The sequence below is a fragment of the Westerdykella ornata genome, assembly GCF_010094085.1.
Source record: "Westerdykella ornata strain CBS 379.55 unplaced genomic scaffold EI97scaffold_8, whole genome shotgun sequence".
Taxonomy (NCBI): Eukaryota; Fungi; Ascomycota; class Dothideomycetes; order Pleosporales; family Sporormiaceae; genus Westerdykella; species Westerdykella ornata.
Genome location: NW_022986858.1, coordinates 530,281 through 557,535, shown reverse-complemented (window position 1 = coordinate 557,535; position 27,255 = coordinate 530,281). Strand labels below are relative to the sequence as shown.

Sequence of the window (27,255 nt, the reverse complement as noted above, 5' to 3'; positions counted from 1 at the left end):
CTCGGAATCGATGTTTGCTTATCGATAAGCGATCCGTCCCGCAATTCACCATTCCCCTTTGGGACATGATGTATAGATGCCGATGCGGAGAGCCTCCACTTTGCTCTATGCGTCTTTCCATCTACCTATATGCCGTCTGCCGTCATACACCTTGGGCTTGACCCAGCCGTCGTCTGCATATATGTACATTCGTCAGGCAGCTGAGACCGCGATCCGGAAGCCCAACAGCTACCTCTCGAGCTCATCCTGCAGCTCCACCAAACCCCGCTCTACATACACATTCACACAGCAGCTCCCCATCTCCACACCAACACCAAGCTGTCTCCCACCAAACTCTCAACCCTCTCCCACCACACGTTCAGAATGGCCTCATCGGCCACCCACCCCCCCATCATCCCCCCCGAAGACCTCACCTCCTTCCAAACCCACCTCTCCCGCTCCACGCGCATCCTCGCCCTGCTCGGCGCCGGCCTCAGCGCCTCGTCGGGCCTCCCGACCTTCCGCGGCGCCGGCGGTCTCTGGCGCACGCACGACGCAATGCAGCTCGCGACGCCCGAGGCTTTCAGTCGGGATCCCGCGCTCGTGTGGCAGTTCTACAGTTACAGGCGGCACATGGCGCTCAGGGCGAAGCCGAATGCGGCGCACTTTGCGCTGGCCGAGTTGGCGAAGCGGCGGGGGGAGGGGTTGCTGACGTTGAGTCAGAATGTGGATGGTATGTCCGTCATTTCTGCTTCCTGGGGGAGGAAGTGTGCGGGTGGATGATGATGAATGAAAGTGAAGTATATGTATTGACGAAGCTACCCAACAGGTCTCTCCCCGCGCGCAGGCCACCCGCCAGAAACGCTCAAACTCCTCCACGGCTCCCTCTTCGACCTCAAATGCTCCTCCTTCTTCTGCTCGCACGTGGAACGCGACAACTACACCGACCCCATTGTCCCCGCCCTCGCAATCCCCACAACAAAAACAGCAGAAAACGAAAACAACGGCGAAATCGATCCCACAACAAAGCAAGCCCTGAACCAACTCACAAATAACGGAAAAGAAGAAAACGAAGAAGAAGAAGTAGACACCAGCATCGCCGCCTCCTCCTCCTCCTCCACCTCCCCCCGCGATGCACAAGCAGAAGCGGACGCAAACCCCAACCACTACCTCGACATCTCCAACCCGCACGTCACCCTCCCCACCATCCCCCTCTCCTCCCTCCCCCACTGCCCCTCATGCACCCACGGCCTCCTCCGCCCCGGCGTCGTCTGGTTCGGCGAAATGCTCCCCGCGGACATCATGGCCTCCATCGACGCCTGGATCGAGGCCTCGCCCACAATCGACCTCATGCTCGTCGTCGGCACGAGCGCTAAAGTGTACCCCGCTGCGGGCTTCGTCGATGTGGCGCGCGCAAAGGGGGCCAGGGTCGCCGTCGTGAATGTAGAAAGGGATGTCCCGGCTGGTGGGTTGGCGGAGGGGGATTGGTTGTTTGAAGGGGATGCCGCGCTGGTGTTGCCCGAGTTGTTGAGGAGGGAGACTGGGGAGGTGGGAGTCCAGAGTATATGATTGTGGTGTGGCGTTTGGTTTAGTATAAGTGGTCGTGGACGCGTCCTTGGCATGTTGTCTGCTTTTCTCTTTTCTCTTTGCTTCGCAGGTTTGCATCGCGGGATGAGTATGGGGAGTATAACGATTATGTATCTGGTGGGATATCGGCGTTGGATATGGACTTCAACACAGGACAGGCGTTGTCACGGTACTTTTATTTTTAATTCGGATATATATTACTCAGACCCTCTTTCTTGGAGAGCACGGTTAGCGACATTTTCCTTGGACTGCACGAAGAACCATAGTAGGTTCATGCGTTATATAGTACGGCCGTGCCCATGTCTGAAGATATGAACGAATGGAACACGTTATACACGCAGTTCAATCTTACCGTTGACCTTGGGCAGCACCATCTAAACAAACTCACCGAAGAGGAGAATATTCATATTGACATTGATGAAACCTAGACTAACCAAACCCCCAAGACCCACCGTTCTGATCCAAAAGACGACGCCTCATCAATCCATCTCATCCCATCCCATTTCCCCACCGCACCCTCAAATATCCTCCATATTCCCCGCCGCCTCCTCGTCCTCGCCATCCGAGTCATAGCTCCCCACACTGCTCATCTCGTCCTCGGCGCCCTCATCCTTGCCCGTCTCGTCGGCAGCGTCCTTGGTCGCGGCGTACTTTTGCACGTATTCTATTATTCGTCGTCAGTATTGTCTTCTCAGTGTCCATATTCCTCTTTTTCTTCACATCTTTTTTTCAAGATCTCTTGACCTCTCTGAGACACCTATACAGGTCTCGTTGTATAGGTGTCTCAGATTGATGCACGCACCTTTCACCCTAGCCTCATACCCCTTCGCATCGCGCATCAACAACGCAGCCGCCTCCCCATTCAGCGGATCGGCGGGATTCGGGTACCGCAGCAGCTGCGGCAGGAAAACTTCGAAGATGTTGATGAGTTGGTACATGGGGGACCAGGTCTGGTTGATGACGTCGAGGCAGACGGAGCCGGACCTGTGCAAGGAGGGAGGACATGTCAGTACTGGGTGTTGTCTGCGTACTTAAATGCGGTGCAGAGAGGGGGATGATAGGTTATGTGTGCATGATGCGGGTGGGACTTCTAGGAGGGTAATTAGTTCGGGACCTCGATCCCCTTGCTGGGCGCTTGGGGCAGAAAGGAGAAATAGGGGAGACGTACATCTCGTCGATGTTCGGATGGAAGATCTTGTTCAGAAACCCGATGCTGGGGCTCTTATACGGGTATTGATCGGGGAGCTCGACGTGGATTTTCCAGTATCCGCCTGCGAAGGGTGCTATAAGGGACACCCAGTCAGCACCTCTGCGTCCATGGAAGTCACATTTATGTAGGTATGTAGGAGGCGGCTGTCGGGAAACGTACTTTCTTCCGGTCCCTGGAACCGCACGTAGAACTCTTGCCTAGTGAACGTACGTCAGTTTGACGCGAGGCCAGGAGTATCGGAGGCGAAGGAGACTACGAACACTGCATCAAGAGTTAGATATGCCCTCATATTGCTCGAATCTCGACGAAAACGTACTATTGTCGTTCACAAGAGTGACCTCATAATCGCTTATCAGCCTGGAAACCACAATCAGCCTTCTCCCTCGACCGTGGGCGGTCCCTTCAGGAGCGTACATACAGCCTAGGTCCACGTTAGCCATGGTACGGTAGCATGCTCGACTGCGGAACACTTACTTCATGACCTAAACACCCAGGAAAAGCGTCCGTCAGCACGATATCTCCTCACATACGTCTATCCTACCCAGGACAACCACCACTTACATCCGTCTCGATCCTCCTCTTTGGGCTACTCATGGTGCCGGTATCCGCTTACCCGCTCTTCCACGTCCTTTATAAGCCTCGACCCGGCAAGAAATGAATGTGGGCGGCGTTCGTGTCGCAGTCGTCGAGGGACTAGCAGTCTGTTTCTCACGGAGGGCTGGGTGCTTGGGTGCTCGCTGTGATTGCGGGGCGCTTCGAAGTGAGGGCTAGCTTTATCGATAGCGATGTGATGGCGGGCGGTGGCTTGTGCGGCTGGGCGGGACAGAGTGCAGGCACGTGCAAGGGCTGTTGTCTGTATGTGTGTGAATGGAGAAGGCCGATCAAGTATCTTGTTCCCCGAGAACGGTTGCTGTAGGCAAGAGGGTTGGGCGGAAGCAAGGCTCAAGTAGTAGTGAGGAGTGAGTAGTGAGAAGCAAGAAGGAGGCATCGCGGACGAGAGATTACAAGTATGGCGATTACAACCGCGTCGTCACGGGTCCCCGCCAGTTAGTCACGCCTGGCTCCACTGTGACCGCCCAGACCCTGTCAAACAGTCGTCAAAGAAACTCATGCCATAGGTTGTTGCGTTTGATGCGCCATCAGGCGGCAAGGCGCATAGGAGTGTACCTAACTAATAGGAGTAAGGAGTGTACCTAGCTAGGTTCATGTGTAGGTATCTCTTCACAAGGACTATGCAAGTGCCGTGTTGCCTACCACAGTATTTACAGGGAACAGAGTATCCAAACCTGCAACAATAAATGCTCCCCCGCATCTCCAAGTTCTCTCCGATCCCTAATCGCCATCCTGACTCGTTCTGTACCGCCACTCTCGGAAAACCCAGCTAAACTGCAAGAGGTCAAGCGCGGCGGCGGGACGCTGCTCGGACCGAGGGATGCCCTTTGGCGGTCTGAGCTTTTTGGTTTGCAACTCCACCACCGTTCTCCATCGTTCGCAGTGAAGATTCATCACGAAGCCCTCATTTAAAGCACCCGCTCCCTCGCTTCTCCAATGCCGCCCCAATCCTCCTCCGCTTTGTCCCCAGACTCTCGGTCGAGTCACTTCTGCCCGAACCACAACACCTAGACCACAACCTCCTGGCCCGGAGCCGTCTTCCCCCACTCTGTTTGAAAACATGTCGCGGGCCTTTGTCCATAGCACGACACGAACATACCTCCATGCTCTGCGCCCGCAAACTTCGTTACCCCTCGTACACGCCCGATGGAGCTCCCACTCCCCCATGGGCGCCCCACCGTCCAATGCTCGCAAACCCGTCACCATAAAGACACTGCAAGGACTCTACAGACGGAACGAGCCCATTGCCATGATCACGGCCCATGATTTTCCCAGCGCACACGTCGCCGACCACGCCGGTGTAGACATGGTGCTCGTTGGCGACAGCCTTGCCATGGTCGCCTTGGGAATGGAGGATACCAGTGAAGTGACCATGGAGGACATGCTGCTGCACTGCCGGGCAGTTGCGCGAGCAACCAAGAGCGCCTTTACAGTATGTCGTCCCGTCCGTCCCTCTTTTCTACCATTCTCTTATTCACTTCTCTTCCAGGTCGGTGACTTGCCCATGGGATCCTACGAAATCAATCCTGAGAACGCCCTTCAGTCGGCTATCCGTATGGTCAAGGAAGGTCGCATGAAGTCGGTGAAGCTGGAGGGCGGAAAGGAGATGGCGCCCACCATATCCAAGATCACCACAGCCGGCATTCCCGTGCTAGCCCATATTGGGCTGACTCCTCAGAGGCAGAATTCCCTCGGCGGTTTCAAAGTTCAAGGAAAGAGCACTGCTTCTGCACTGAAGCTGCTCGAGGACGCCTACGCCGTGCAGGAGGCCGGTGCTTTCGCCGTCGTGGTAGAGGCTGTTCCTCAGGACATTGCTACGCTCGTCACAAAGAAGCTCCACATCCCAACCATCGGCATCGGTGCGGGCAACGGCTGCTCGGGCCAGGTCTTGGTGCAGGTCGATATGTTGGGTCACTTCCCTCCCGGCCGCTTCCTTCCCAAGTTCGTCAAAAAGTACGGCGATGTTTGGGGCGAGAGCATCAGGGCCATCGAGGCGTACAGGACCGAGGTCAAGTCCCGCGCGTACCCTGCGCCCGAGCACACGTATCCCATGGGCATGTCGCGGGAGGAATTCTCCGAGTTTGAGCGTTTGATTGAGGAGAAGAGGGCCTCTCAAGTCTAACGCGGACGGGCGGTGGTGGCTTTATCCTGGTTTTGGCGTTTGGATGTGTCCTGTTTTTTGAGCGCATACCCCTATGCTACATGTGCCCATGTAGTGCGTACTGGCATCAAGTTTGCCTCTTTGCTTTCGTAATATGTCTTGTAGAAGCCATTAGGATCCAAGCTCGTGTATCGATTTACTTGAACATGTGAGAACGAAAGGATGTTGTACCCCTTCTCGACCCCTAATCTCCCTCTCTTGACTGGATGATGATCTGCTTAACGAGCCGGTAAGTCAACAAAACGGGCCGGTTGAAATCATGTAGGTGGTGATACGCGACCATGATTGATGGACTGATGAACTGTTGTAGCGGCGGAACCTTCGCTAGACCCCTCTTTCATCCGAAAGCAGGCGCCATGGCATATCCCACATTCAACTCCTCGTTCGCCTTGAAGCACTGTGACGAAAAATTAGCCCCTAAAACCATCCGGTGGGCAGCATAACGAAGTCCTTCAACCGTACTCGAGTCACTTACACTCCAGAGATTGCCCACATTCTCATCCAAAGCGGGACTAAACACATTCCCGATGTAGCAGAACACGCTCTCGTGCTCCTTGACCGCCAGCTTGCGCCGCAGGAACCGCACAATCGTTTCGAAGCGCTGGTTGGTCGAGAGTTTGAAGACGCGCTGCGAGAGTTGCGGGGCGCTGCCGATGGGGTGGAGGCGGACGGTTACTGCTTGTGACTGAGTACCGGGAGGATACAGTAGGAGACGAGTAGAGAAGGGGACGCAGGTGTGAAGATGAGAGGAATAGAGATATAAGATTGTGGGAGATGTTCGGATAGAGATTCAAGGAGCCCATCGAAGAGTAGACCATGTAAAGACAAGCAAGAAGACGGGCACGAGGCAGAATGACCAGATAAAAACATTCAACGAAAAGAAACAACCTACCTTTCTGCGGCAACGAACTCCCTACCTTCTCTAAAGCTTTACTTGCATCCTTTGGCAGGTTCGTCAAGATGACCGATGCGGCCATCGTGAGCGGTGCCTCCGCCGTGGCCTCGTCATCAGGAATCTTATCCTCCGTCCCCTGCATTTCAGACTTGGCGGCGTTGTGAAAAAAATGGAAGGGCTGTCAGAACGACCAATAAACTGGAATATGCCGAGGGAGGTGCAAGAAGGATTGATGTTGGGGCTGGAGAAAGTATGGGAGAGGGAGAGAGCGCAGTGGATCGGAGGAGGTTGCATGAGGTGACTGACTGACCAATCAGGGCCGCGCATGTCTAATCGGGCCACCTGCAACATCCAAATGTCATGCGTTTGACAGGATCCAGACAGCAAAAGCCGTGCACAGAGGTCGTTTAAACAAAGAGTACACACTAACCAGAGCCGAGGGTATGATTCTAGTTTAGTTTGATGGTTTCTCAGTAGTACTGCTAAATGCCTAACAATATAGCAATACCCTTCGCGGGTGCCAACCATATTCGCCATTTATCCATCCTGGCCTATCTCCAGGAAGCGCTCCGCTCCAACCACCTTGTTCGATACCCTTTCAAGACCACTCCAGCTCTCAAGCGATACCAGAAACCACCATCCTCAAGCTAGTGTCCAGAATACAGAGGCCACGGCTTGAACAATGCAGAAGAAGGGAGACATAGGAAAGGCATGACATGCCGCCTGGAGAATATTCAATCAATCCATACCCCAATAATCCATGAAGGGCCTCGACAAATGCTCCAAGTCGCCATAATGCAAGCCACGGGTATTTTATAAACAGGGTGCCGTCCAGGAAAGCGCCCAACGGCCAAAGGAAGCGAACAAATGTGAGAAGGAAACGGTGCCGTGGGCATTGTGAATTGGAGAGGTCCATTATCGAGATAGCATGGTATCAGGGGTATATAGAGATCGCCTGCTCGTCATTGGCGAGCAAGCTGGGCCAGAAGCTGGTCCAATTCCAGCCAGTTATCTGCCGTTTGGGCGAACTTGCGATGTTTGCGTGACACGATGTGCTTTACAGGGATTAGTAGAGACCTCAAGTACGGCAATGGCAGCGAAACCTACTTCATCGAAATCATCGAATTTTTCCCTGCAATTCTCGCAGTACCCGGGTTTGAGTTCCTTTTCGGCAGCTTTGCGACGGCGAGCGATTGCAATCTTGCGGGCCTGTTTCTCTTCTATCGTGGGCATCACCTCTCTGGTGTAGCCCAGCGCATCTTGGGCCTTTCGCTTTGCCGCTCGCTGTGGAACCACATCGACGCTCACCGAAGCTCTTAGGGATTCCAAGACGGTTGAGCCGTTACCTTTCTCGAGTATCTTTCTCTTCAATTGATTAACCTCCCGGCTATTCCCAGCTCGTGCGCCAGGGGCAGCAGCAGTAGACGAAATCATCTGTGACTGAATGGCAGATGTAACGTTGGATGGCTGGATCCCAGACGCGACAGGCTCTCCACCAACGAGCCTCGGTATGGCGCGAATATTCGCCTGTGCGCTGCCAAAGAGCGGGGGCATGCTGTCCGTGTTCGTTCTTTTGGCAGCGACCATCTTCGGGGGATCCAGGGGCTTAGCATGATCTTCCACAGGAGCTTGGTTCCTTCCTCCGACGGGTCTTGCGAGGTTATTATTCTCACAGAGAGCGCGCTTCTCCTCCAAAGCGGCCGCGGCACGGGTGCGAGGAGCCACCGTCCTCAGAGTCCTGGCCTTTTCGACCTGATCCAGCTCTTGCTGCCTTCGCAGATGATTGAGATCCAACACGAACGGACACTTTCCGGCACCTGATACTCGGAATTGGGGCCATTTCCCATCTTCTTTTTTAGAGACTTTGGGATATTCTCGAACCATTACGGGTCGTGTCACTTCATCCATGTCGTGGACATATATGTAGTATCCGCGCAGTTGGATTACGTCCTGAGTAGCGACGGAGTAATCGCGGTCCAAGGGGCCATTCAGCCTTTCATTTTGCAGTAGCTTTCCAAGGTCAGTTTGACGCGTCGACCGACTCTGGCTCACAGCGTTCCTCGTCGTATAATCCGGCGGCTGCTCCCCAGTGTTGGTATTGAACATGGTGTCCAGCATGCGTTGAAGCTTTTCCGCCGACCAGATCTTCATTCCCATCTCGCGTGCCTTGTGCAGGATGTCCACATTGCTCGTCTTCTGGAGAGCGGTATCGAATACGGACCTCTTGTTTTCAAGCTGCGCAGGATTGATGGTGCCTTTTGTATTGGAGGAGGAGCTAGTGTCGAGCTCAGGAGGGATTGGCCGCGTCGTGATGACATGTGTAGCTTCTCGAGAGAAGAACTTCACCTCGCGCTGTCCCAAAGTTAGCTTTAGGACACACATTGTACAAAGGCTTCCATATACATACAGCACCCAGAGCGAGAACCTGCCGAAGGACCTTTCCCTTTACCTCATCCGGTATGCTTTCGAAATAGAAAACGAAGCTCGGGAACATCTTGCGATAGTGCCGTTGCCATTGTCGAATGGTCTCCAGATTCTCACTCAGCGTCCGGGTATGCTTCGATAGAGCTTTGGTATCTCGAGCAGCTTCGAGCTTCTTTTGGAGGGTCGTGGGTGTGGCCCCGCTTCGGCGAGGGAGACCATATCGTCGAGCTTCCGCGTCGTCCACCTCGACTACCTGCTTCTTCGGGGGAGGCTGTCCGTAGGGAAGGTCCCGTTGTTCGCTGGCATGCGAGCGCTGTCTCTTTGTTCCTGCGGCAGGGGCGCGTAACGGGGAATTTGCTGCGTTCTGGAGTGTGGCCAAAGGGACGCGACGGTTGGTCATGGTTGAGGCGATCTGGGGAGACGGTGGAATGGCCACAGCGGCCATACGTGAGCTTGTTCACAGCACCGTGAAGGAGCTCGCGGCGAATAGGATGTGCTGGTGGAGAGGAGGAGGGGCAGCTCAAGCTCTGCCGGGACGCGACTTGAATGCACGTTTACGCCTTTACCTAGCAGCGGACGGCGGCCATGATGTCGACAAAGAGCTACTGGGGGTTGGCCAAGGACAGATGGAAGACAATTGAGCAGCGAGAGACAAAGTTTCAATGATGAAGACAGAAGTGGAGGGTGAGACGGGAGGATGAGTTTGTTGTGGCTGGCATGGGTAGAAGTCGCGAGGAACCATTGTCCGTGCGGCGCTAGTGAACGCGCTGATTCCCCAGCAACCACCCGCGTTTGTGTGATGTCAAACAAGCATCGCCAGATTCAACATGGCTCCTCTTCCACCCTCGCAGATTCTTCCTGAACCGCGACTTCTGGCAGTGCGGCATCTCTGCTTTCCCATCGAATCCTCTTCTCGTCGCGGCATCTGCACATGCTGCGCTCGACCTGCTGGGCGCACGGGTGACGCGCACGAGCGCATTTGTAATGGAAAAAAACCCCAGTCCGGCATAGATCCATCCGCAAAATTTCATATCCTGAATGCTCTTTTCCCGCTTTCGATATGGTGCCCCTATTTCGCGAATTGTGCAAATCTCAAATCGTCACCTAGGCGCCCGAGTTTGTTTACGAGCTTGCCAGATGGGGCGGACAATCAATATTTGTCGCGTACTGAACACGATTCACAGCGAAGAAAATCACGGTCCCTCAGGATCTTGTCCAGCTTGGGATCTATCTGCGCAAAGACAGAATCCAATGATTAGACAGATGGATCGAGACCATTGCACCCATATGTGAGTCCACCGCAAGTCAGCCATGCTGATATTCTAGGTACTCCTGAATGATTATGTCATCATCACCAGTGACTAGGTAGGTTGTTCAGGACGATGACTTTGACTACTGCGTCAACTACCGAGGTAGTGCGCAAACGCTCATCGTGTATAGAGGTTGCGCTGTGTGAGGTATTACTACACCACTAACACACTGACATGATTTTCTTCTTTAGCCGCACATCAGTCTTGCTATCAGATATTCAATGCCATTATGGTCCGTTGATGCTTTCCGGGCGTTTGCACTCCCCAATGGCGAACAGTCTAGTATAACCATTATCATATAGCTAATGCAATTTCCAGGTTTCTCGTGAAAACTCCACACAGAACGTCAGCTCCAATGCGGATATAGCCTCCTGTCAAGCTTCTCGCATTGCAGAGTCGACAGGAGAAACCCAAAGCCGTCCTAACTTCGTCTGTAAGAGATGGGCTCGAACATATTGCACAAACAGAAGAGCAATCCAGGCCCGCTCAAGCGTCCCCGTCGTGCTTAACCCCATGTTAAGCGGACAATCAAATCCCATTCAGTGACGAGAAACTGACATACTATCTCGGTTGAAATGTAAGTCGGTTCTGCTCAGCACACCTATCTGCTCCGCCGCTTCTTTTCTTGCTCGCACACTGGAGCTCTTCACCCCTGAATTGAATCACCAATTGCAGCTAGACTCGGCTATACGAAGTCCTTTTCGGACTTGACCTGTACACTCCCTACTCATACTTCCTAGCAGTTCCACAGCAGTCTCACTCGACACGACGGAGAAATCCTACTGCCAGATTATACGTCTTGCAGCAGGTAGACTGCTTTACTCAATTCTCCTCTACCCTTAGATCCGTACAGCTATTGATACAAAGTAATGCCCATCCATCACACAGCACTTCAAACCACACAACATTTCTAATACTTGAAGTATCCCACATCTCGCCCAGGAAGCCTATCATGATGCAAGACTCGCTCCTTTTCAAGGGATAGAAGGTGGCACGAATTACGATAACACATTCCCTCCTCTCCCATCAGCGCCGCTCCCATCTAATGGTTCCTAAGCTTCTTCCTGCACCCTGCTGCAGATATCGCAATTCCGCTAACCATGAGAATTTTGTTACAGAGTATCTTTGCCTCAGAAGCAGACTCCGCATCGGCACTGTGCGAATACGGCAGGAAGCAAGGGAACCCCAGGTCTGTCGCGCAGCTAGAAGTGCGAAATACTGCGTTTACATACACAAGCCGCAGCTGTGTATACGGGAGTGAGCGGAAAGTGAAGCGTATTGTACTCTGTAAGCAAGTATTCGAAGTGGGAAGTGAATATCAAGACAGATGAATCCATTAATCCCCCTCCATATATGTATCGTGTGCAAGCATCTGAAGCTGTGCGTGCTTTATCAGAGTGTCGCATGGCAGCTCACCTACTTGCCCATCTTCCAACAGTACTGCGGCTCCAGATTTTGAAAACAACAGTCGCTAGCTACCAGACTAATAATAACTTGACATAATTACTCTCAACCGCTAGCACCTCGCCTATCTTCCCAATCAATACCCAATACATACACACGCGGGGCACAGGGATCCCCGGCCCGCGTTAGGTAATCGAATGTGTAGTACAAACCCACGAGGCATAGATGAGGGACAGGGACATGCTTCTACTACAAGCAACAGGCGACCGAGCCCGGCTTACTGTACCGTGTTGTACCTACCTTTTGTTGTGCATTTTACCTCTTTACGTGAGATTTTACCTATTAAAATTTAATGGCGGGTTTGGCGAGATGACGGTTTGTGACCGCATCGGCTTACTGTATTTGGGTATGTAGTACTTTGTTTTGCTGCTAAGTGCCAGTGAGAGAATGCCGCCTTCTTGGAATCCCAACAGCCGTGGGAATCGAGATGGATGCGTGGTGGGGACAGTACCTGTGTCGGAGTTTGCAAGTTTAAGTTGGGATCGGACATTCGCTTGTTAACCGTGTGCTGTGCACTCGCCAGCGTCCAGGATCGAGCGGCTTCCGTCAAGAAGTTCGTTCGGTAGCGAAGATACTGTAGGTATAGTATGCGCACATCGTGGCGGTTAGAAAAGAAAGAATCGCCTTGTTCCTTCAAGGACGTCATCTCCATACGCCTCGTCCCCAACATTGAGTGCACCAAGGTGGTTACGCATAGCAGTGGATGTCTCGCTACAACACAACAAAGCCATCATCCGCACGATCAGCGACGCCGAGTTGGGCGTATGGAATCGGTCAAACAGCGAGACCGTCCCAGAGACCGGACTTCTGAGGGCATATCCGAAGTCGGGTAACAAAGTTCTTACGCCGGGGAAAAGGCCGGTGTGTGGAGGATCGTCGGTGTTGCTTATTTTTGTCAGCCTTGCGAGGCTGTAGTGTTGTTTCGAAGGGGAGCGATGTGGAGGAGTTGGATGGGCCATGAGTGGATATGTGCGTGTGGATGGGAGAGTCTGATAATTGCTGGTGTTTTTGAAGGAGCAGTCGATCTTTCTTGCGAAGTCTCGCTCAGCGGGAGGACCTCTGGACAGTTGACGTCCACGATAGCACAGTACGCCGTGTTTCTGCTGGATGGGAACACAATGCTGCAATCGCCACGTGCCTTCGTATCCCTTCCGGTCTCCCATCAGCAGTGCTTCGTGTCTCAGTCGGAAGGTTCAGCATGCAGCTTGCCGGTCGGAGAAAGACAACTGCAACACCAACCGATCGTCAGTGCCTTTGACGCAGAATCTCCCGTTCTAACCAACCACTCGATCTAGGTATATCGACAAGTTGAGACTCCCTAGTTTATAGACATCAAAGACAGTCTTGCGTTGATTATTATGGTCAGCTAACCCATTGTACGCAGACTGGCTTCCTGCATCCCCTTTGCTCATTCCGGTGTCGCCGCTGGTACGTATCCAGCTGTCTATGCGCGCGCAAGTAAGACGCTTCTAGGTACCGCTACACTCTGCACGGCTGAGGTCAGCATTCGATCACAATGAAGTTGATGCAGCCTCGATGTCGGTTGATCCCCGAGAGGCATCCTAAATTTAAAAATTCCGTTGCAGCAGCTGGGCGACAGCAACACCGGCCGTGCCTCGCAAGAGAACACAACCAAAGACGAATCACCACGTCCGTCGGGGCTGGCGCTGAGGCTGCACACGGTCGCTGTGGTGATCTGGAGGGACAACAGGCGTATGCGACACTCCAAAGTCCGCTGTCGCAGCGATTGGGCAGCGTGGTGGACGGGGAGCTGGGACGGGGAGCGCGGGTTCCATGCATGTTGCAGCTGGAAGGAGAGGCCGCTCAGACGCGGTGTAGCCGAAGTGAAATCCAGGTGTGCAAAGCTGGTTTTGAAGGGGATAGGATCGTGAGAGTTTGACTGATCGCCAGTGGAGTGTGCGGATTGATGCTGCCGCAATAGACTAATGGCTGTGGCGTCACCCCAGTGAAGTCGGGTGCGAGACGAAGGATCGTGAACGGTGAGAGATAGCCATGGGCCATGTGGTATGGTCGTACGGAATACTAATACACGGTTTCAGACACCCCTGGGCTCGCTTCGGATGGTTACAGCGCACGTGGCTGTATAGGGCAAATGCTACTCCAAATAAAGGGAAGCCCGCATGCTCTTGACGATTCCATACGCGAAGTCCTGTTTTGAATCCGTACTGCTGGGATTCTCTTATGCGACTAGGGAGAGATCGTCGCTCTTGTTGAATCCCCTAGGTACATACCATTTTTGTGCACAGGACGCCTATCGACTTCTAACGAAGGACGACGCCCATTTCCACACACAGCGGAGAGCTTCCTTTGGCCCCAGAAACGAGGATGTGGAGATTGGCGCGGCCCATGGCTTGCTGCTCAGTGTTTGCAGAGTAGTCGTTGTTGCTGTGCCGATAGGAGGCGCAAAATAATGACGAGGAATGGAACTGCAGGTCAGCGATGATACCACAAGCTGGCTCGAGAGTCCCGAGATTGTTACATCCTCGTGTTGCGGCTGGGAAAGACGAGGCTGTTGTTAAAATGAACGGAGATTTTAGTTCATGAGTACGGAGCTTTATTACCGTGGGAGTCCCAAAGTTCCTTCTTGACGGTTCCGTGGGTGAGTGCAGGAGGTGTTGTGAAGCTACTGTACTCCGTACGTCGATTGTACTGCAGCATTATTGCTGCCCTCTGAGGCACGAATTCCGCGTGTGGCTGCAGCCAAGTGGAAGGAAGCTATGTGGCGTGCAGACACGAGGAAGTGGGGAACTGTTGGAGTTCGACTTTCATGCTGGGAAAGCAGTGATGTGCTGTCCATGACTGCTGTTGTGATATAACTTTTTCAAAAGCAACAGATCGGATAGACAGACGTACGTCAGAGCGGCTCCCACGCTAAGAGACACTATGCATCTAGATTGTACCATGCGTAGAGTACGTTACGCATAGTTTCGGCATCCCAGACAGAGTCCAGCGGCGCCTGTTCCGAGACAGTGGGCATTTCTTCTCCCTTGCAGGACGAAGCCGGACATTTAGTCTACCAGCATGGCGGTTGGTGTCCTGTTACGGAGAGAGCCATCCAGCAAAAGGACTTGGATGATGCGTCCTTCCCCAGAAGTGGTAAAAGACGCGACGGCAGCTCCAAGGCCGCTTCAGAAGGACAGTGGCACCGAACAAAAACAAGCTCCGCCAACGATGCTTGGAGGCTGATCAAGAGCTTGGGGGTGCTGAGAGGCAAAACAAACAAATCAGCATCTCCCACAGGATGACTGAGGCTCACGTGTCACAGTCCCACGTGGAGGCGCTCTCGTGGCCGTCGTGTGGACTCGCCTGAAATAAATTGGCACAAGCCCATGTGGTTATCCGTCGAGCCCTGCCAACAGCTGCAGTCCGAAGGGTAGCCCCGGTCGGGCACTTGGTTTCACCTTTGGCGCCAGTTCCCGACCGGAGGGATGCGGTGAAAGCGTGGCGGGCACCCATCAGGAAGCATCAAAGAAGTTCGAAATCTCTTCCAAAGTTTTCTGGTCTTTTCTGCCAGCAGGGCGCTTCCCCGTGCTGGGTGGCAAACTGGAGAACACGTTCCTGGAATCTTGCCCGGATTTAATTTGGTCGGCGACGTTCCACGTGCTCCTTTTCCCCCCCTCTTCTGTTCAGCAAGTCCCAGGCTTGAGGCGGGTGCAGGGCTACCTAGTCTATCCCCTCCAGTGAACTTTACAGATTGGCAGATAGTGCACAGTCAGCCCGGGTTGTGTGAGATGAACAGGGGCTGCGAGGACCGGCGAGTCAGCCCAAACTGGGCCATGGCAGCAGGCATAACGGCCGCGAGCCTGCGCAGACATGTTGCAGCAGTCCACAACTTGCCAGCGCCCAGAAGAAAGGCAAAAAGGAGAAAAGGAAATCCGAGCGCCTTTCAACCCTCTTTCTGGCAGGCTGCTGCTTGTTGGACTGTGTTTTAAGCGGAACGTGTCCGAGTGCCTCAAGGGCTAGCTCCGCTTTGATAGGCATGGTCGGCCAAGCCCCGCCCTGACTAGAGCAACGCGTGCTAGGCGGTCCATCCGCTCCCATGTCCATCCTCAGAGCAACCCAAGGACCGCCATTCACGCCGCCGCAGAATTCCCCCCTGGTCCCTAGCCTACCCTGGGGCCTCAGCGCTCCTATTCCAGGGCTTCATCAACTTCTTCTCCTTTCTATCCCTCTGCCATTATTTCCATCTCTCGCCATATCAACTCCTGCCCGCTGCGCCTCGTCGTCGTCCCATCCTGAAAGGACATCCTCACAGCCGCGCCGAGCCTGCCCTCCGCAACCCCCCGTCGCTTCTCTTGTCCCCCGCATCACCACCACACCCAGGCAACGCTCCTCACCAGCCCTCTCCTTCCAGTTCGACCGCTCGCCCTCTCATGCATTCGTAGCCGGCGTCGCTGTTTCCAAGGAGGCTTTCAGTCATTGTGACTCGCAATGGGTCAGAACAACGGGAAGCCCGTCGTCTTCACCGACCAAGGTTCGCAACCCTCCGCCGTCAACTTTCGCTAGTTCCCTCCAAATCCGCCTTCACACACTCTCTACAACCGTGGGATGGTACTTGGTCTGCATACATTTACTGACTTGACGTCATTACTAGTGAACCTCAATCACTTCCGGTTACTACGAGTCGTAGGCAAGGGCGCCTTTGGCAAGGTGCGCATAGTCGAGCGAAAGGACACCGGCCTCACCTTTGCTCTCAAGTACATAAGAAAAGATGAAGGTGTGTACGCCCCGGTTGTGAGCGAGCAGCCACTTGCCCGATGCCGACTAGGGGCCCTGAAGCTGACGCCGTGTCACAGTTGTACGGTCCGAGAGCGTGCGCAACATCATCCGTGAACGCCGTATGCTCGAACACCTCAATCACCCCTTCCTGTGCAATCTGCGGTACAGCTTCCAGGACATTGAGTACTTGTATGGTAGCCCCTGATATGGCGCTCGAGAGGACCATCTGACCCGGACTCTACAGATATATCGTCGTCGACCTCATGAATGGCGGCGATCTACGCTTTCACATCTCGCGAAAGACGTTCACAGAAGAAGCGGTTCGCTTCTGGATAGCCGAGCTTGGGTGTGCAGTGCGGTACATACATCAACAGGGCATCGTGCATCGTGACATCAAGCCGGACAATGTACTTCTGGACTCCGACGGACACGTCCATCTGGCAGACTTTGTACGTTCACACCCTGTCCTCCTCAGACCATGACCTCATGCTCATGCCTGCAGAACGTTGCCTCCGACTTTACCCCTCACAAGCCCCTGACCAGTAAGTCTGGCACGCTGGCCTATCTTGCACCCGAGGTCTACGAAGGCAAGGGTTACTCTTGCGAGGTAGATTGGTGGTCACTAGGTGTGCTCTTCTATGAGTGTATATACAACAGGGTTCGTCAAGCATTTCGCTTTTCGAGGGTGTTCACTGACGCTCAAGCAGCGCCCCTTTGAGGCCAACAGTCACGATTCGCTCGCACAAAAGATCCTGAAGGGTGAGCCCACCTATCCGGTCACAAGCCCCCCAGTCACCATGCCTTGCCTACACGCAATCAGCTCGCTCTTGGAAAAGGACCGCAAGAAGCGGATTGGTGCGATTGGATTTGAAACCTTTACTGATAATCCTTTCTTCCGGCCGTTGGATTTTGAAGCGCTGGAGAGAAAGGAGATTGAGCCTATTTTCCGTCCGTCAAGCGATAAGACAAATTTTGACGCAACGTACGATTTGGAGGAGTTGCTTCTTGAGGAGGCGCCTTTGGAAGCTCGTGCACGGAGACAGAAACCGCGGGAGGCGCTGAAGGAAGATGCTACAGAGCAGGAAATACGCGCAGAGGAACTCCATAAGATGATTGAGACGCTATTCGAGCCTTTCAATTACACCACCGTTGCGGAGCAGCGACCTGCTGCGGTAGCCGTCACGGACGAATCGACCATGTCGCACATCAGTAACAACAGCGCAAATACACCCACCACTTCAAGTTCGCCCAGGGACGGGGCTCAATCCAAAACTTCACAGGACGATCAGCTCCGCCCAACTCGGTCTACCACGACTGCTCGCTCCACGACACACTCGCCCAGCGGAAGCCCTCCCCTAGCTACCACCACTCTCCCACACCACGGTTCGAGGGCTTCGCCTTCCTCCCAACGCGGAGACCGTTCTGAGCATTACCCCGTCGATGCCTCGGAAACTTCGACGCCCTCGTTTTCCCGCCCGATGAACAGCCGCCAGCGGGGTCCGCAGCGCAGTACCAGCATGGGCGGCGGCGTACAGGTAGTACTCAACGAGACCGGCTCGTGGTCCGATATGGCTAATCAGAGCTCTTCGCTCATACAGAATCCGAATGCCGAAAAGCCAACGGGCATGCTCGGTTTCTTATCCCGCAAGAAGGGTCGGGACAGGAGTCCCAAGGCCAAAGAGAGGGGTGTGCTGGGAAAGGAGGGCGCCCGAGTCATCATCAGCAATACGTGAGCGATCTTCCATGGGCAAATCCGTCTCCGGCTTTCCGCATCTTTGAGAAATTCGCTTTTTGCTTTCGTTTCGGAAGTTTTCGACATTGCTGCGTCTTACAGCATGAGAGGCGTTATGGAGTTCTGGCTCATACCACTTAGTCCGTTCTTGGTGTCTATGTACACCAATGGCATGGCTTCTTCGTCGATGTATTTTGCATAAAGCATCCTATGCGTATCCCTGGAGGTTTTACTCTAGGGTTTATGCATTTGGCGAGGCGTTGTGGGCATGATTGCAGCGTTTGGAGGGAGGGCATCAATAGGAATGCTCAGACGACGCGTTCAGTGGGGGGCAAAGGTACAGAGGAGGACCAGGAAGAGCAGTTGCGAGTACTTGTACATGTAGAAACGGGGATATCAGAGTTGGATGTGAACGTGGGAAAGGGAGGGAACTAAAGATGGAGGAATCTGCAGTGGAGTTTGTGCATATTGGTTTTTGAAAATACCCAATACTTTTATCTTCCCGTTTCTGGATTTTTGTGTTTGATTCTTAGGCGTGACTATTGGCCTCTAGGAATCTATCAAAAAATTGAAGTTGAAAAGGTCTTGCAGCGTGCATGTTGTTCCGGCGGGGCTGAACGAAATCATTGACTTGGTGCGTTACTGGGACTAGAAGATAATAAGGATGTCAACTGCGCAGTCTGGTTGGGTGATTGAGGGGCCCTAAGTTTTGCTACTCTGTATAAGACGCATGTTCAGCGCGAAACCGTAACGCTCGACTGGAAATCAGTCTCCTCTACGTTATTCCGTTATGAGGTGGATGAGCGGGGGAAGATGTGGAAACCTACATTGACAGAGCTCTACCTAGTTTGTTGCTCAACAGACTACCGCGCAGAGCTAGCGTTCCATGCCCCTGGCTGGAGGATAGCATTCACGGAGATGAAAACTTAGTTTTTAAGAGTATGGATTCTCAACGAGGCATAGCTTAAGGGGCAGACTTTTTGGAACAGCCTAGAAGGTCCGATGTCAAATTCACTCATCTATGGGGAGGAGCATGACTCCGCATAACCAGATCTGACGCCACAACTGACTCGACTGGCACCGCCACAAAAACTTCCGATGCCTCAAAATAATTGCCCCGCAACACCATCATTCAACCTCATCGCAGCGCGGCGCCCAAAGCGCGCCCATATACTTTACACCCTCGAAATCAAGATGCCGCCCTCTCCCTGCCACCACTGCAAGACGCAGTCCGCCAAGATCCGGCGGCCAAAAGACGGCTCCAAGCTCTGCGTCTCGTGCTTCACGACGGCCTTCGAGACGGAAATCCACCACACCATAACCGCCTCGTCGCTGTTCCAGCGGGGCGAGCGCATCGCCATCGGCGCCTCGGGCGGCAAGGACAGCACGGTGCTCGCCTCGGTGCTCAAGACGCTCAACGAGCGACACGACTACGGCCTCGACCTCGTGCTGCTCTCCATCGACGAGGGGATCCGGGGTTACCGCGACGACTCGCTCGAGACGGTCAAGCGGAATGCCGTGCAGTACGGCATGCCGCTGACGATTCTGGGGTACGACGAGTTGTACGGGTGGACCATGGATCAGGTCGTCGAGCAGGTGGGCAAGAAGGGGAATTGTACGTATTGTGGGGTTTTTCGGCGGCAGGCGCTGGATCGCGGGGCGGCGAGGTTGGGCGTCCGGCATGTGGTTACGGGGCATAATGCGGATGATATTGCGGAGACGGTGTTGATGAATTGTATGTTTGATCATCTTGATCTTCAGCTTTGGAAGGGTAGATTTTGTGTGCTAATACTCTGGATGGGCACAGTGCTCCGCGGCGATTTGCCTCGACTGGCGAGGACGACGTCGATAGTCACATCGACCCCCTCTGCGGTTGCGTCCACGGATCCCAATTCCCGCCCACACATCAAGCGCAGCAAACCCCTCAAGTACGCCTACGAGAAGGAAATCGTCCTCTACGCCCACCACAAGAAACTCGACTACTTCAGCACCGAATGCATCTACTCTCCCGAAGCCTTCCGCGGCACCGCACGCAGCCTGATCAAGAGCCTCGAAAGAACACGGCCCAGCGCCATCTTGGATATCGTGCGCAGCGGAGAGGATATGGCCAAGTTGGTACCGGGGAATGAGGAAGGGTGTGGAGGTGTTTGCCAGGGGAGCGTGGCGGTGGCTGAGGAGGAGGAAGGGGGATGTGGGAGCTCGAAACCGGGAGCTACGGGGGGTTACATGGAAAAGATGGAGGAGCAATTGACGCTGGATCGGGAGGCTGTGGAGAAGGAGCTGGAGGTGGAGATCACTTCTAGTAGTTGCGCATCCCCGGGTATGAACGGCGCAGTACCGCTACCGAAATCCGATAAGAAGACGAATAACAACACCAACAACAACCACAAGAAAGCGTCAAAAGGACAACTGCTGCCATCACGCAGGACGGGCAAACAGGTCGTGGGATTCTGCAAACGGCCTGGCTGTGGTGCCATGACGAGCCAGGAGATTTGTCAGGCGTGCCAGCTGGTGGAGCAGTTGAACAAGAATAGGCCGAAGCATGCTGTTGAGGTCGTGTATGAGGGCGAGGAGAAGCGGGATGATGGGATGCTGCTACATGTGACGAACGGGATTGCGAAGAGCGTACTGGTTGACTGAGAGACCCTGTTTTGCGTTATAAGAGACTTCGGAGTATCGCAAAAAAGGTTAGCTGGAATCGAGGCCGAGAAGAGAGGGAAGGCATGCGGTGCCATTGGCATCGAAGAGGCGGCTGAATGCCATTCGAGAGCTGGGGCGAGAGGGTCAGAGCCCCGTGGTTCGGCCCCGTATCATCGCTTCAGCACTCAGGACCGCCTGAGCACTTGCTACCGTCACTCAATCGCAACGAAAGACGGATTAGCGAGTTCGCATCTATGCCAACGGAACTTCCCTTGAGATCTAGTACGAACTGGGTACGTGGCACACACATATGCGCCGTTACACCTCCTGGCTGCAGGAACGGGGACAACACGCACCGATTCCTCAGCGTAATGCGCCGTTACGTGTGGTAATTGCACTCGATGGTTATCACATACTGAACCAGGGGAAATGAACCGCACAGTCGTGGTGTTCTGCGTGGAACGGGATTATGCAGGTGATATGTTGAGGGATTGTCTGGCTGGTGAACAGTGGTTTTAGTGGCAATGTCGACTCGGGCAGCGGCAGCGGCAGTGTTGGACAGAGGATAGAAGTGGAGGCATGCGAAAGAGGAGCACAGGTGCGTGGCTAGAGAGATTAGTATTGATAAAATTCGTTTCTTTGGCTCCCTGCCACGTTCCGTACGTGATCCGTTATGAAGTGTTGTCTTCACGTTCGCTAGATACTGGTAACCGGTCACGGCCATGATTCCATGCAATCCGTTCGTTAAGCCTCCAAACCCCGAAAAACCGGTCCGTCATATCCGTCGTATATTCTTCAACCTATCATTCCCAGAGGCAGAAACCTTCTCCTCAACATCCCCTACCCACTTCAATTCCGTATCCTCTTATTCCTCTTCCTCCAACTCCTGATTCCATTATCCAACTCCTCGACCGACACGCCGTCCCTGACAAGCTGCATCACCACCCCGAGCGCCTCGACGTTCTTATTCCGGCTCTCATCGTCAAAGAACAACATGTCCTCATACGCTATCCCGCTCTCTCTTTGTATGCGCTCAAAGTGCGTGGTCTTGCTGCCGGGGTATATTTGGAGATAGTCAAAGTAATCGATTGCACGTTTCGTGGAAGACGGCGACGACGAGGAAGAATTCGGTACTGTCAAAAGCTTGAGCATCTCGCGTCCGAGATCCTGCAAAAAGATAAGGGTTAGCAAGTGTGTTGCGCAACGGAGAGAGGGAAGGAGGTAATGAAGTACCGGTGCGTGTGTCCGTGATGCGGCACCGACGAGTATATTTTTCTGCTTGAGCTACACTTCTCTCAGTACATTCTGGCCTACATATATATACAAGATTGGCCATCTACATACCGCCACCAAAATTCCGCCAATGTCAGGATAAAAGCCATAGCTCTCCCCGTATCTATCCTTGACGCTCGCGCCGCCTTCTACCGCCTTGATGGGCGGCGTGACGTGCGTATCCACCCAGAACGGCCATAATGTGTAGTCCAAATCGAAAACGATCATCTTGGGGAGCGGGAGGCCGTCTGTGAGTGTGGATGGCCAGGATGATGTCTGGTCGGCCGAAGCGGCGGTGTTGGATGAGGGTGCGTTTGAGCGCATTGGCCTGTATGTAAAGAGTGTGAAGTATATGAGAAGTAGAAATACGGCGAGGAGGAGCGGAATGTGGGTTACAAACGAACGATGTGGGAGAATGTGAGTGTTTGCGGAATTGGGAACTTTTGGAGGGGCACGACGTCAGGACCGTTCGGTACCTGCAGTGGCGGGTTGTGGCTGTGCGCACTTATTTAAAAGAAGGGTGGCGCTTTATCTAGTCAGGGACCTCTGAACTGAAGGGCCGAAAACTGCGGTTTCTTTCAATACAGTATTTTGCAATGACGGATTTTCCAGACAAATGCCACCCTTTGCTTGAGACCGGCAGTATATATCAAGGGCCTAGAGATACGAGAGGTGTGAATGTCACATACGGTTAGCGCCGGCTGTGGCGCAGGGCAGCCGACATTAGCGACTGATCGCAGCAGACATCACTCGTACAACCTCATCACTAGTCTGCCCAGATATCTCAATTCACTTCTCAAACAGATGCCGGAGCGCATCGTGCGGATGTCACGGTCGCGTGGCTTGTCTCATCATGAGAGCTGTACAAGCTTCTGCCTTGGCGGAGTGCTCTGGGTGTACCCAGTGGGGTATAACGTATGGCTTACGCTTCAAACGCTCTAGGCTGAAAGGTACTCTTACGATCATGGCTTTCGTGAGATGGATGATAGTTCTACCTATCCAGTTACTGAGGATTGTCTTCTGTCAATACGTTGAGGTGGGAAGAAGAGCTTCATGTCCTAATCGCGAGATGCCGACGAGAGCGCCAAATCCGTCCTCACGTACAGTCCCAGATACCAGGGCACATTGACTAGTAACCCTTTGCTACCGGTTGATACCCATGTAGTTCGACCAAGCTAGGTAGCATGTCATTCGAACCGTCGGCCACCGCCCACAGAGAGGCAGTCAGGTCCTTATTCTTCCACTGACCGTGCCCAACTGGAACTGACCATAGGCCTCAAGGGCCACTTATGATCCCGTAGTCGTCACACAGCTATTCTACCTGACCGCCTCAAGTATGCCAAGACTGGCACCGAACACTTTCCTTCGAGTTCTTCCTTTTATATTTCACTGATATACTCTCATTCCCTCAAGTCTACTTCCTCAAGTTCGACCCTTCCCTTCTCTTTTCCTAGATCTCATCATGCTCATACCACTCCTCTTTCTGGGCTCTGGCCTGGTCACTGCAATACCCTTTCCACAAGCCGATGGTGCCTCCAACCGCGTGGATCTCAGCAACTGCCCTGGTTATGCAGCAACCAATATAGCCAGCAATGACCACTCCGTTACTGCTGATCTGAAGATCAATGGCCCCAAGTGTAACGCTCACGCGGAGGATTTGGAGGAGCTGAAGCTCCTGGTCGAGTATCAGACGGGTGAGAAGCTCTTCCCGTTCCCTTCTAACAGCAGCAACCCGTGGCTGCGGCAGTCCTCGAGTTGAGGTACAGAAGCTTACTGATGGGTTTAGGCGATCGTCTTCATGTCAAGATATACGATGCCGGTCTCAATATGTATCAGGTGCAAGAGGAGGTTCTACCACGGCCCAAGCACAACAAAGTATCCTCAACCGAGGCGGCCTTGCAGTTCAACTTCACAGCAAACCCGTTCTCCCTCACAGTCACGCGCAAATCGAACAACGAGGTACTCTTCGATACTCGAGACTTCCAACTCATCTACGAATCGCAATACATTAGGCTGCGCACGAAGCTCCCTCAAGACCCCAACCTCTACGGCCTGGGCGAGCACTCCGACTCTTTCCGCCTTGCCACAAACGGGTACACGCGTAGTCTCTGGAACAGCGAGTCGCCAGGCATTCCTGAAAATAGCAATATCTACGGTACCCATCCAGTGTACTTTGACCATCGCGGAGCCAAGGGAACGCATGGAGTCTTTCTCCTCAACGCCAACGGCATGAATATCAACATCGACCAAGACTCCAAAGGTCAGTATCTGGAATACAATACCATAGGCGGGGTGCTAGACTTTTACTTCATGGCCGGCCCGCAACCCGCCGATGTGTCTCGCCAGTATGCCGACATCGTCGGCTACCCGGCCATGTTCCCCTACTGGACTCTCGGATTCCACCAATGCAAATACGGATACTGGGACGTCAACATGGTTGCCGAAGTTGTGGCGAACTACTCCAAAGCCGAGATCCCGCTCGAAGTCATGTGGACCGATATCGACTACATGCACTACCGACGGGATTTCACTCTGGATCCAGACCGCTTCCCCAAGGACAAGATGCGCGAATTAGTAGCTACCCTGCACTCGCGCGATCAAAAGTACATCCTCATTCTCGATCCAGCCATCGCTGCCACTCTGTCCGCAGGAGAGTATCCAACATATCAACGCGGCCGCGACCTGGACGTTTTCTTCCGCGCCGACCCCTCCAAACCAGAGCCTTACTTAGGCGTGCAGTGGGCAGGAGTAGAAGCCTGGCCAGACTGGTCAAACCCGAGAACGGAGCAGTGGTGGACGAACGAGTTCGACATTTTCTTCAACCCAACAACAGGAATTGACGTTGACGGCGTATGGGTCGACATGAACGAGGCGTCCAATTTCTGCCCGGACATCAAATGTAATCCTGCTGAGCTTGCGAAGAACTGGAATATCCCTCCTGAGCCGATGAATGCTCCGCGCCCTAACACGGGGAGGCCAATAGAAGGGTTCCCACCGTCATTTCAGCCGGAATCTACAAAGGGAAAACTCGGAGCCAGACAATTGATTGGCAGTGACAAGAAAGGCAATGATCTCTCAGCACAATGTCCTCGCCGCGCTGCCTTCAACACCATGAAAGGTACTATAGGCCGAGACGTCCTCTCTCCCGCGTACAAGATCAAAATGCACGACGTCTCCAACCTCTCCGACCGTACCCTCCCCACGACCTTGACAAACTGCGACGGCACCCAGCAATACGACACCCACAATCTGCACGGCGCCCTCATGGCCTCGACAACCTACGCCTCCATGCTTGCCCGCCGTCCCCACCTCCGCCCCTTCGTCCTGACCCGCTCCACCTTCGCCGGTACGGGAACAAAAGCCGCCCACTGGTTCGGCGACAACGAGTCCTCGTGGGCCCACTACCGCACCTCGGTCCGCCAAATGCTGGCCTTCGTCTCCATGCACCAGATGCCCATGGTCGGCTCCGACATCTGCGGTTTCAACGGCAATGCGCAGCCCGCACTGTGTGCGCGGTGGGCCATGCTGGGTGCCTTCCAGCCGTTTTATCGCAACCACGCCGCCGATAACGCCATCGCGCAGGAATTCTACCAGTGGCCCGAGACGGTGCGAGCGGCGAGGCGGGCGCTGGATGTGAGGTATAGGTTACTCGATTACGCGTACACGGCCATGTGGTATCAGCATAAAGAAGGCACGCCGATGGTGAATCCGCTCTTCTTCCTGTATCCGCACGACGCGCAGACGTTTGCTATCCAGGAGCAGTGGTTCTGGGGCGACGCTTTGCTGGTTTCTCCCGTCACGGAGGGCTCCGACGCCGTCACTTTCTATCTTCCAGACGGCGTGTGGTATGATTTCTGGACGCACGACAGGATCGAGAGCGTCGGGCGGTGGGAAACGAGGGTCGGGGTCGGGCTGGATGATATCCCCGTTCATGTGAGGGGTGGGAGTATCGTGCCTCTTCGTGTGGGGTCGGGTATGACTACAAAGGCTGTTAGGCGAGAGGGTTTCGAGCTCCTGGTTGCGCCGGATAGGAATGGGACTGCGAGGGGGAGGCTGTATGTGGATGATGGGGAGAGCCTGGTGCAGGGGGGTGTGACGGAGGTGGAGTTTGTGTTTGAGGAGGGACGGCTCGTGGTTAGGGGCGTGCTTGGGTATAGAGGGGATGGAGGAGAGGGGTTGAGGTTGGAGAGGGTCGTGCTGTTGGGACAGAATGGGTTGGGGGAGGGCAGGGTGGGCGTCTTCGACGAGGGGAAGGGGGAGATTGTGGTGGAGGGTCCGGGAAGGTGGGAGTGCGAATGGGGATTCACCTTGTAGCGTGTAGGCCCGGTGAGGCATGTCGGAATAACCGTATGCCAGTGATGGACGAAACGGGAGTCTTCCATGAATCACACGAACTCTTTCAAACGTATACATGGGGCTTTCGGCACCTAGCACTAGGTCTTTCTTTTAGACTGCATGTTTCTTGGACATGGGAGCACCGTAGACCACGATTCCTGCGTCTTATACTGGGGCATTTGTACCTTTCGTGACTGGTTAAGAGAATATGTTCCTGACTGCCACCTGTTATAAGGGGCAGTGCAGGCGAAGTGGTTCGGGCTGGGAAATCAATCACGGTACGTGGTGCTCAGCAATCCATGGTTAAGAGGTTGCGTTGCTTCAGCACATGGCAGAAAGGGGGCTGTGAGCAAGATGGCATGGGCTTGAGAAGCGTCAGCGAGGTAGGGATCAATCGGCGTCCTGTCAAGTTTGTATTCAAATGTGTAATGTCGCCGTGCTCGCCCCAGGTGCATGCCAAAAATATTAATTACTAACTACAATATAGGTCCCGTCATTGCCCTAAATGGCCATATCCTTAGATCCAACAACACATCCTAAATGCAAGCCATGTCGTTGCGCCCCGTTTTGTCCGATCCGAGTATCCAAGGGGAAGGGCGATGTGTGAAAAAAGTAATAGGCCAGAATACTCTAACCAACGAAACGAAAAGAGAAACCCCCATGAGCGGAATTCAACAACTGAAAGTAAGTGGCGGTACGTAATGCGAACGCCACGGTCCGCAAAAACGTCGAAGGACGGAAAGTCCAAGAAGCGTATGGGTTCAAAAGAGGCTGGCCACGCTGAGGCCCACCTGTATCCGTCGTAAGAATTACGATGCGTTAGGCGGTATATCCGTTCCTTGTCCCTCTCCAAGGTCTTCGTTGTCCGCGTCGTACGCGTCCTCGAGGTTCTCC

At 53.9% G+C, this 27,255-nt stretch overlaps 11 protein-coding genes across 11 annotated transcripts; 6 read left to right on the top strand and 5 right to left on the bottom strand.

The window, feature by feature from the left end:
- The first annotated feature begins 119 nt into the window (after window positions 1–119).
- Window positions 120–1,899, top strand: EI97DRAFT_493657 (DHS-like NAD/FAD-binding domain-containing protein). Its single transcript, XM_033802369.1, has 2 exons — window positions 120–712; window positions 809–1,899. Exons 1-2 carry the CDS (start codon window positions 364–366, stop codon window positions 1,546–1,548), a joined length of 1,089 nt encoding a protein of 362 aa, XP_033654687.1. The 5' UTR covers window positions 120–363; the 3' UTR covers window positions 1,549–1,899.
- A 79-nt stretch (window positions 1,900–1,978) lies between these two features.
- Window positions 1,979–3,370, bottom strand: EI97DRAFT_493656 (uncharacterized protein; the record flags this gene model as incomplete). Its single annotated transcript, XM_033802368.1, has 6 exons — window positions 1,979–2,230; window positions 2,369–2,550; window positions 2,735–2,849; window positions 2,936–2,973; window positions 3,089–3,133; window positions 3,318–3,370. 6 exons carry the CDS (start codon window positions 3,368–3,370, stop codon window positions 2,085–2,087), a joined length of 579 nt encoding a protein of 192 aa, XP_033654686.1. The 3' UTR covers window positions 1,979–2,084.
- Window positions 3,371–4,697: 1,327 nt separating this feature from the next.
- On the top strand, window positions 4,698–5,663 carry EI97DRAFT_432758 (ketopantoate hydroxymethyltransferase). Its single transcript, XM_033798235.1, has 2 exons — window positions 4,698–4,820; window positions 4,878–5,663. The coding sequence occupies exons 1-2, from the start codon at window positions 4,761–4,763 to the stop codon at window positions 5,508–5,510; spliced, it is 693 nt and encodes a 230-aa protein (XP_033654685.1). The 5' UTR covers window positions 4,698–4,760; the 3' UTR covers window positions 5,511–5,663.
- Window positions 5,664–5,886: 223 nt separating this feature from the next.
- On the bottom strand, window positions 5,887–6,586 carry EI97DRAFT_457858 (ubiquitin-like protein ATG12; the record flags this gene model as incomplete). The annotated part of the gene is made up of 3 exons (XM_033800854.1): window positions 5,887–5,946; window positions 6,025–6,224; window positions 6,442–6,586. 3 exons carry the CDS (start codon window positions 6,584–6,586, stop codon window positions 5,887–5,889), a joined length of 405 nt encoding a protein of 134 aa, XP_033654684.1.
- An 820-nt stretch (window positions 6,587–7,406) lies between these two features.
- Window positions 7,407–9,268, bottom strand: EI97DRAFT_375673 (uncharacterized protein; the record flags this gene model as incomplete). Its single annotated transcript, XM_033795523.1, has 3 exons — window positions 7,407–7,499; window positions 7,552–8,796; window positions 8,852–9,268. 3 exons carry the CDS (start codon window positions 9,266–9,268, stop codon window positions 7,407–7,409), a joined length of 1,755 nt encoding a protein of 584 aa, XP_033654683.1.
- A 2,761-nt stretch (window positions 9,269–12,029) lies between these two features.
- Window positions 12,030–12,937, top strand: EI97DRAFT_441893 (uncharacterized protein; the record flags this gene model as incomplete). The annotated part of the gene is made up of 4 exons (XM_033799726.1): window positions 12,030–12,080; window positions 12,166–12,218; window positions 12,281–12,503; window positions 12,542–12,937. 4 exons carry the CDS (start codon window positions 12,030–12,032, stop codon window positions 12,935–12,937), a joined length of 723 nt encoding a protein of 240 aa, XP_033654682.1.
- A 1,912-nt stretch (window positions 12,938–14,849) lies between these two features.
- Window positions 14,850–15,192, bottom strand: EI97DRAFT_310967 (uncharacterized protein). The gene has a single exon (XM_033794607.1). It carries the CDS (start codon window positions 15,117–15,119, stop codon window positions 14,916–14,918), a length of 204 nt encoding a protein of 67 aa, XP_033654681.1. The 5' UTR covers window positions 15,120–15,192; the 3' UTR covers window positions 14,850–14,915.
- A 537-nt stretch (window positions 15,193–15,729) lies between these two features.
- EI97DRAFT_417229 (kinase-like protein) lies at window positions 15,730–18,599 on the top strand. The gene is made up of 6 exons (XM_033796916.1): window positions 15,730–16,137; window positions 16,258–16,380; window positions 16,460–16,571; window positions 16,627–16,831; window positions 16,885–17,040; window positions 17,090–18,599. The coding sequence occupies exons 1-6, from the start codon at window positions 16,095–16,097 to the stop codon at window positions 18,113–18,115; spliced, it is 1,665 nt and encodes a 554-aa protein (XP_033654680.1). The 5' UTR covers window positions 15,730–16,094; the 3' UTR covers window positions 18,116–18,599.
- Window positions 18,600–19,308: 709 nt separating this feature from the next.
- On the top strand, window positions 19,309–20,754 carry EI97DRAFT_457855 (adenine nucleotide alpha hydrolases-like protein; the record flags this gene model as incomplete). Its single annotated transcript, XM_033800853.1, has 2 exons — window positions 19,309–19,849; window positions 19,922–20,754. 2 exons carry the CDS (start codon window positions 19,309–19,311, stop codon window positions 20,752–20,754), a joined length of 1,374 nt encoding a protein of 457 aa, XP_033654679.1.
- A 624-nt stretch (window positions 20,755–21,378) lies between these two features.
- EI97DRAFT_432752 (magnesium-dependent phosphatase-1) lies at window positions 21,379–22,506 on the bottom strand. The gene is made up of 3 exons (XM_033798234.1): window positions 22,099–22,506; window positions 21,988–22,038; window positions 21,379–21,921 (listed from the first exon to the last, which is right to left on the bottom strand). Exons 1-3 carry the CDS (start codon window positions 22,348–22,350, stop codon window positions 21,604–21,606), a joined length of 621 nt encoding a protein of 206 aa, XP_033654678.1. The 5' UTR covers window positions 22,351–22,506; the 3' UTR covers window positions 21,379–21,603.
- A 982-nt stretch (window positions 22,507–23,488) lies between these two features.
- On the top strand, window positions 23,489–26,340 carry EI97DRAFT_466667 (uncharacterized protein; the record flags this gene model as incomplete). Its single annotated transcript, XM_033801545.1, has 2 exons — window positions 23,489–23,720; window positions 23,813–26,340. The coding sequence occupies 2 exons, from the start codon at window positions 23,489–23,491 to the stop codon at window positions 26,338–26,340; spliced, it is 2,760 nt and encodes a 919-aa protein (XP_033654677.1).
- Between the last annotated feature and the right edge of the window lie 915 nt (window positions 26,341–27,255).

Bases quoted from the DNA above. Each gene is read 5' to 3' on its own strand.
- EI97DRAFT_493657 (XM_033802369.1), top strand. From the start codon at position 364: ATGGCCTCATCGGCCACCCACCCCCCCATCATCCCCCCCGAAGACCTC. The intron at 713-808 runs GTATGTCCGTCA...GCTACCCAACAG, and splicing joins GTTGAGTCAGAATGTGGATG to GTCTCTCCCCGCGCGCAGGC.
- EI97DRAFT_310967 (XM_033794607.1), bottom strand. From the start codon at position 15,119: ATGGGTGCCCGCCACGCTTTCACCGCATCCCTCCGGTCGGGAACTGGC.
- EI97DRAFT_432758 (XM_033798235.1), top strand. From the start codon at position 4,761: ATGGAGGACATGCTGCTGCACTGCCGGGCAGTTGCGCGAGCAACCAAG. The intron at 4,821-4,877 runs GTATGTCGTCCC...CTTCTCTTCCAG, and splicing joins CAACCAAGAGCGCCTTTACA to GTCGGTGACTTGCCCATGGG.
- EI97DRAFT_417229 (XM_033796916.1), top strand. From the start codon at position 16,095: ATGGGTCAGAACAACGGGAAGCCCGTCGTCTTCACCGACCAAG. The intron at 16,381-16,459 runs GTGTGTACGCCC...GCCGTGTCACAG, and splicing joins GTACATAAGAAAAGATGAAG to TTGTACGGTCCGAGAGCGTG. The intron at 16,572-16,626 runs GTATGGTAGCCC...CGGACTCTACAG, and splicing joins TTCCAGGACATTGAGTACTT to ATATATCGTCGTCGACCTCA.
- EI97DRAFT_432752 (XM_033798234.1), bottom strand. From the start codon at position 22,350: ATGCGCTCAAACGCACCCTCATCCAACACCGCCGCTTCGGCCGACCAG. The intron at 22,039-22,098 runs GTATGTAGATGG...AGAGAAGTGTAG, and splicing joins TTGGCGGAATTTTGGTGGCG to CTCAAGCAGAAAAATATACT. The intron at 21,922-21,987 runs GTACTTCATTAC...ATCTTTTTGCAG, and splicing joins CATCACGGACACACGCACCG to GATCTCGGACGCGAGATGCT.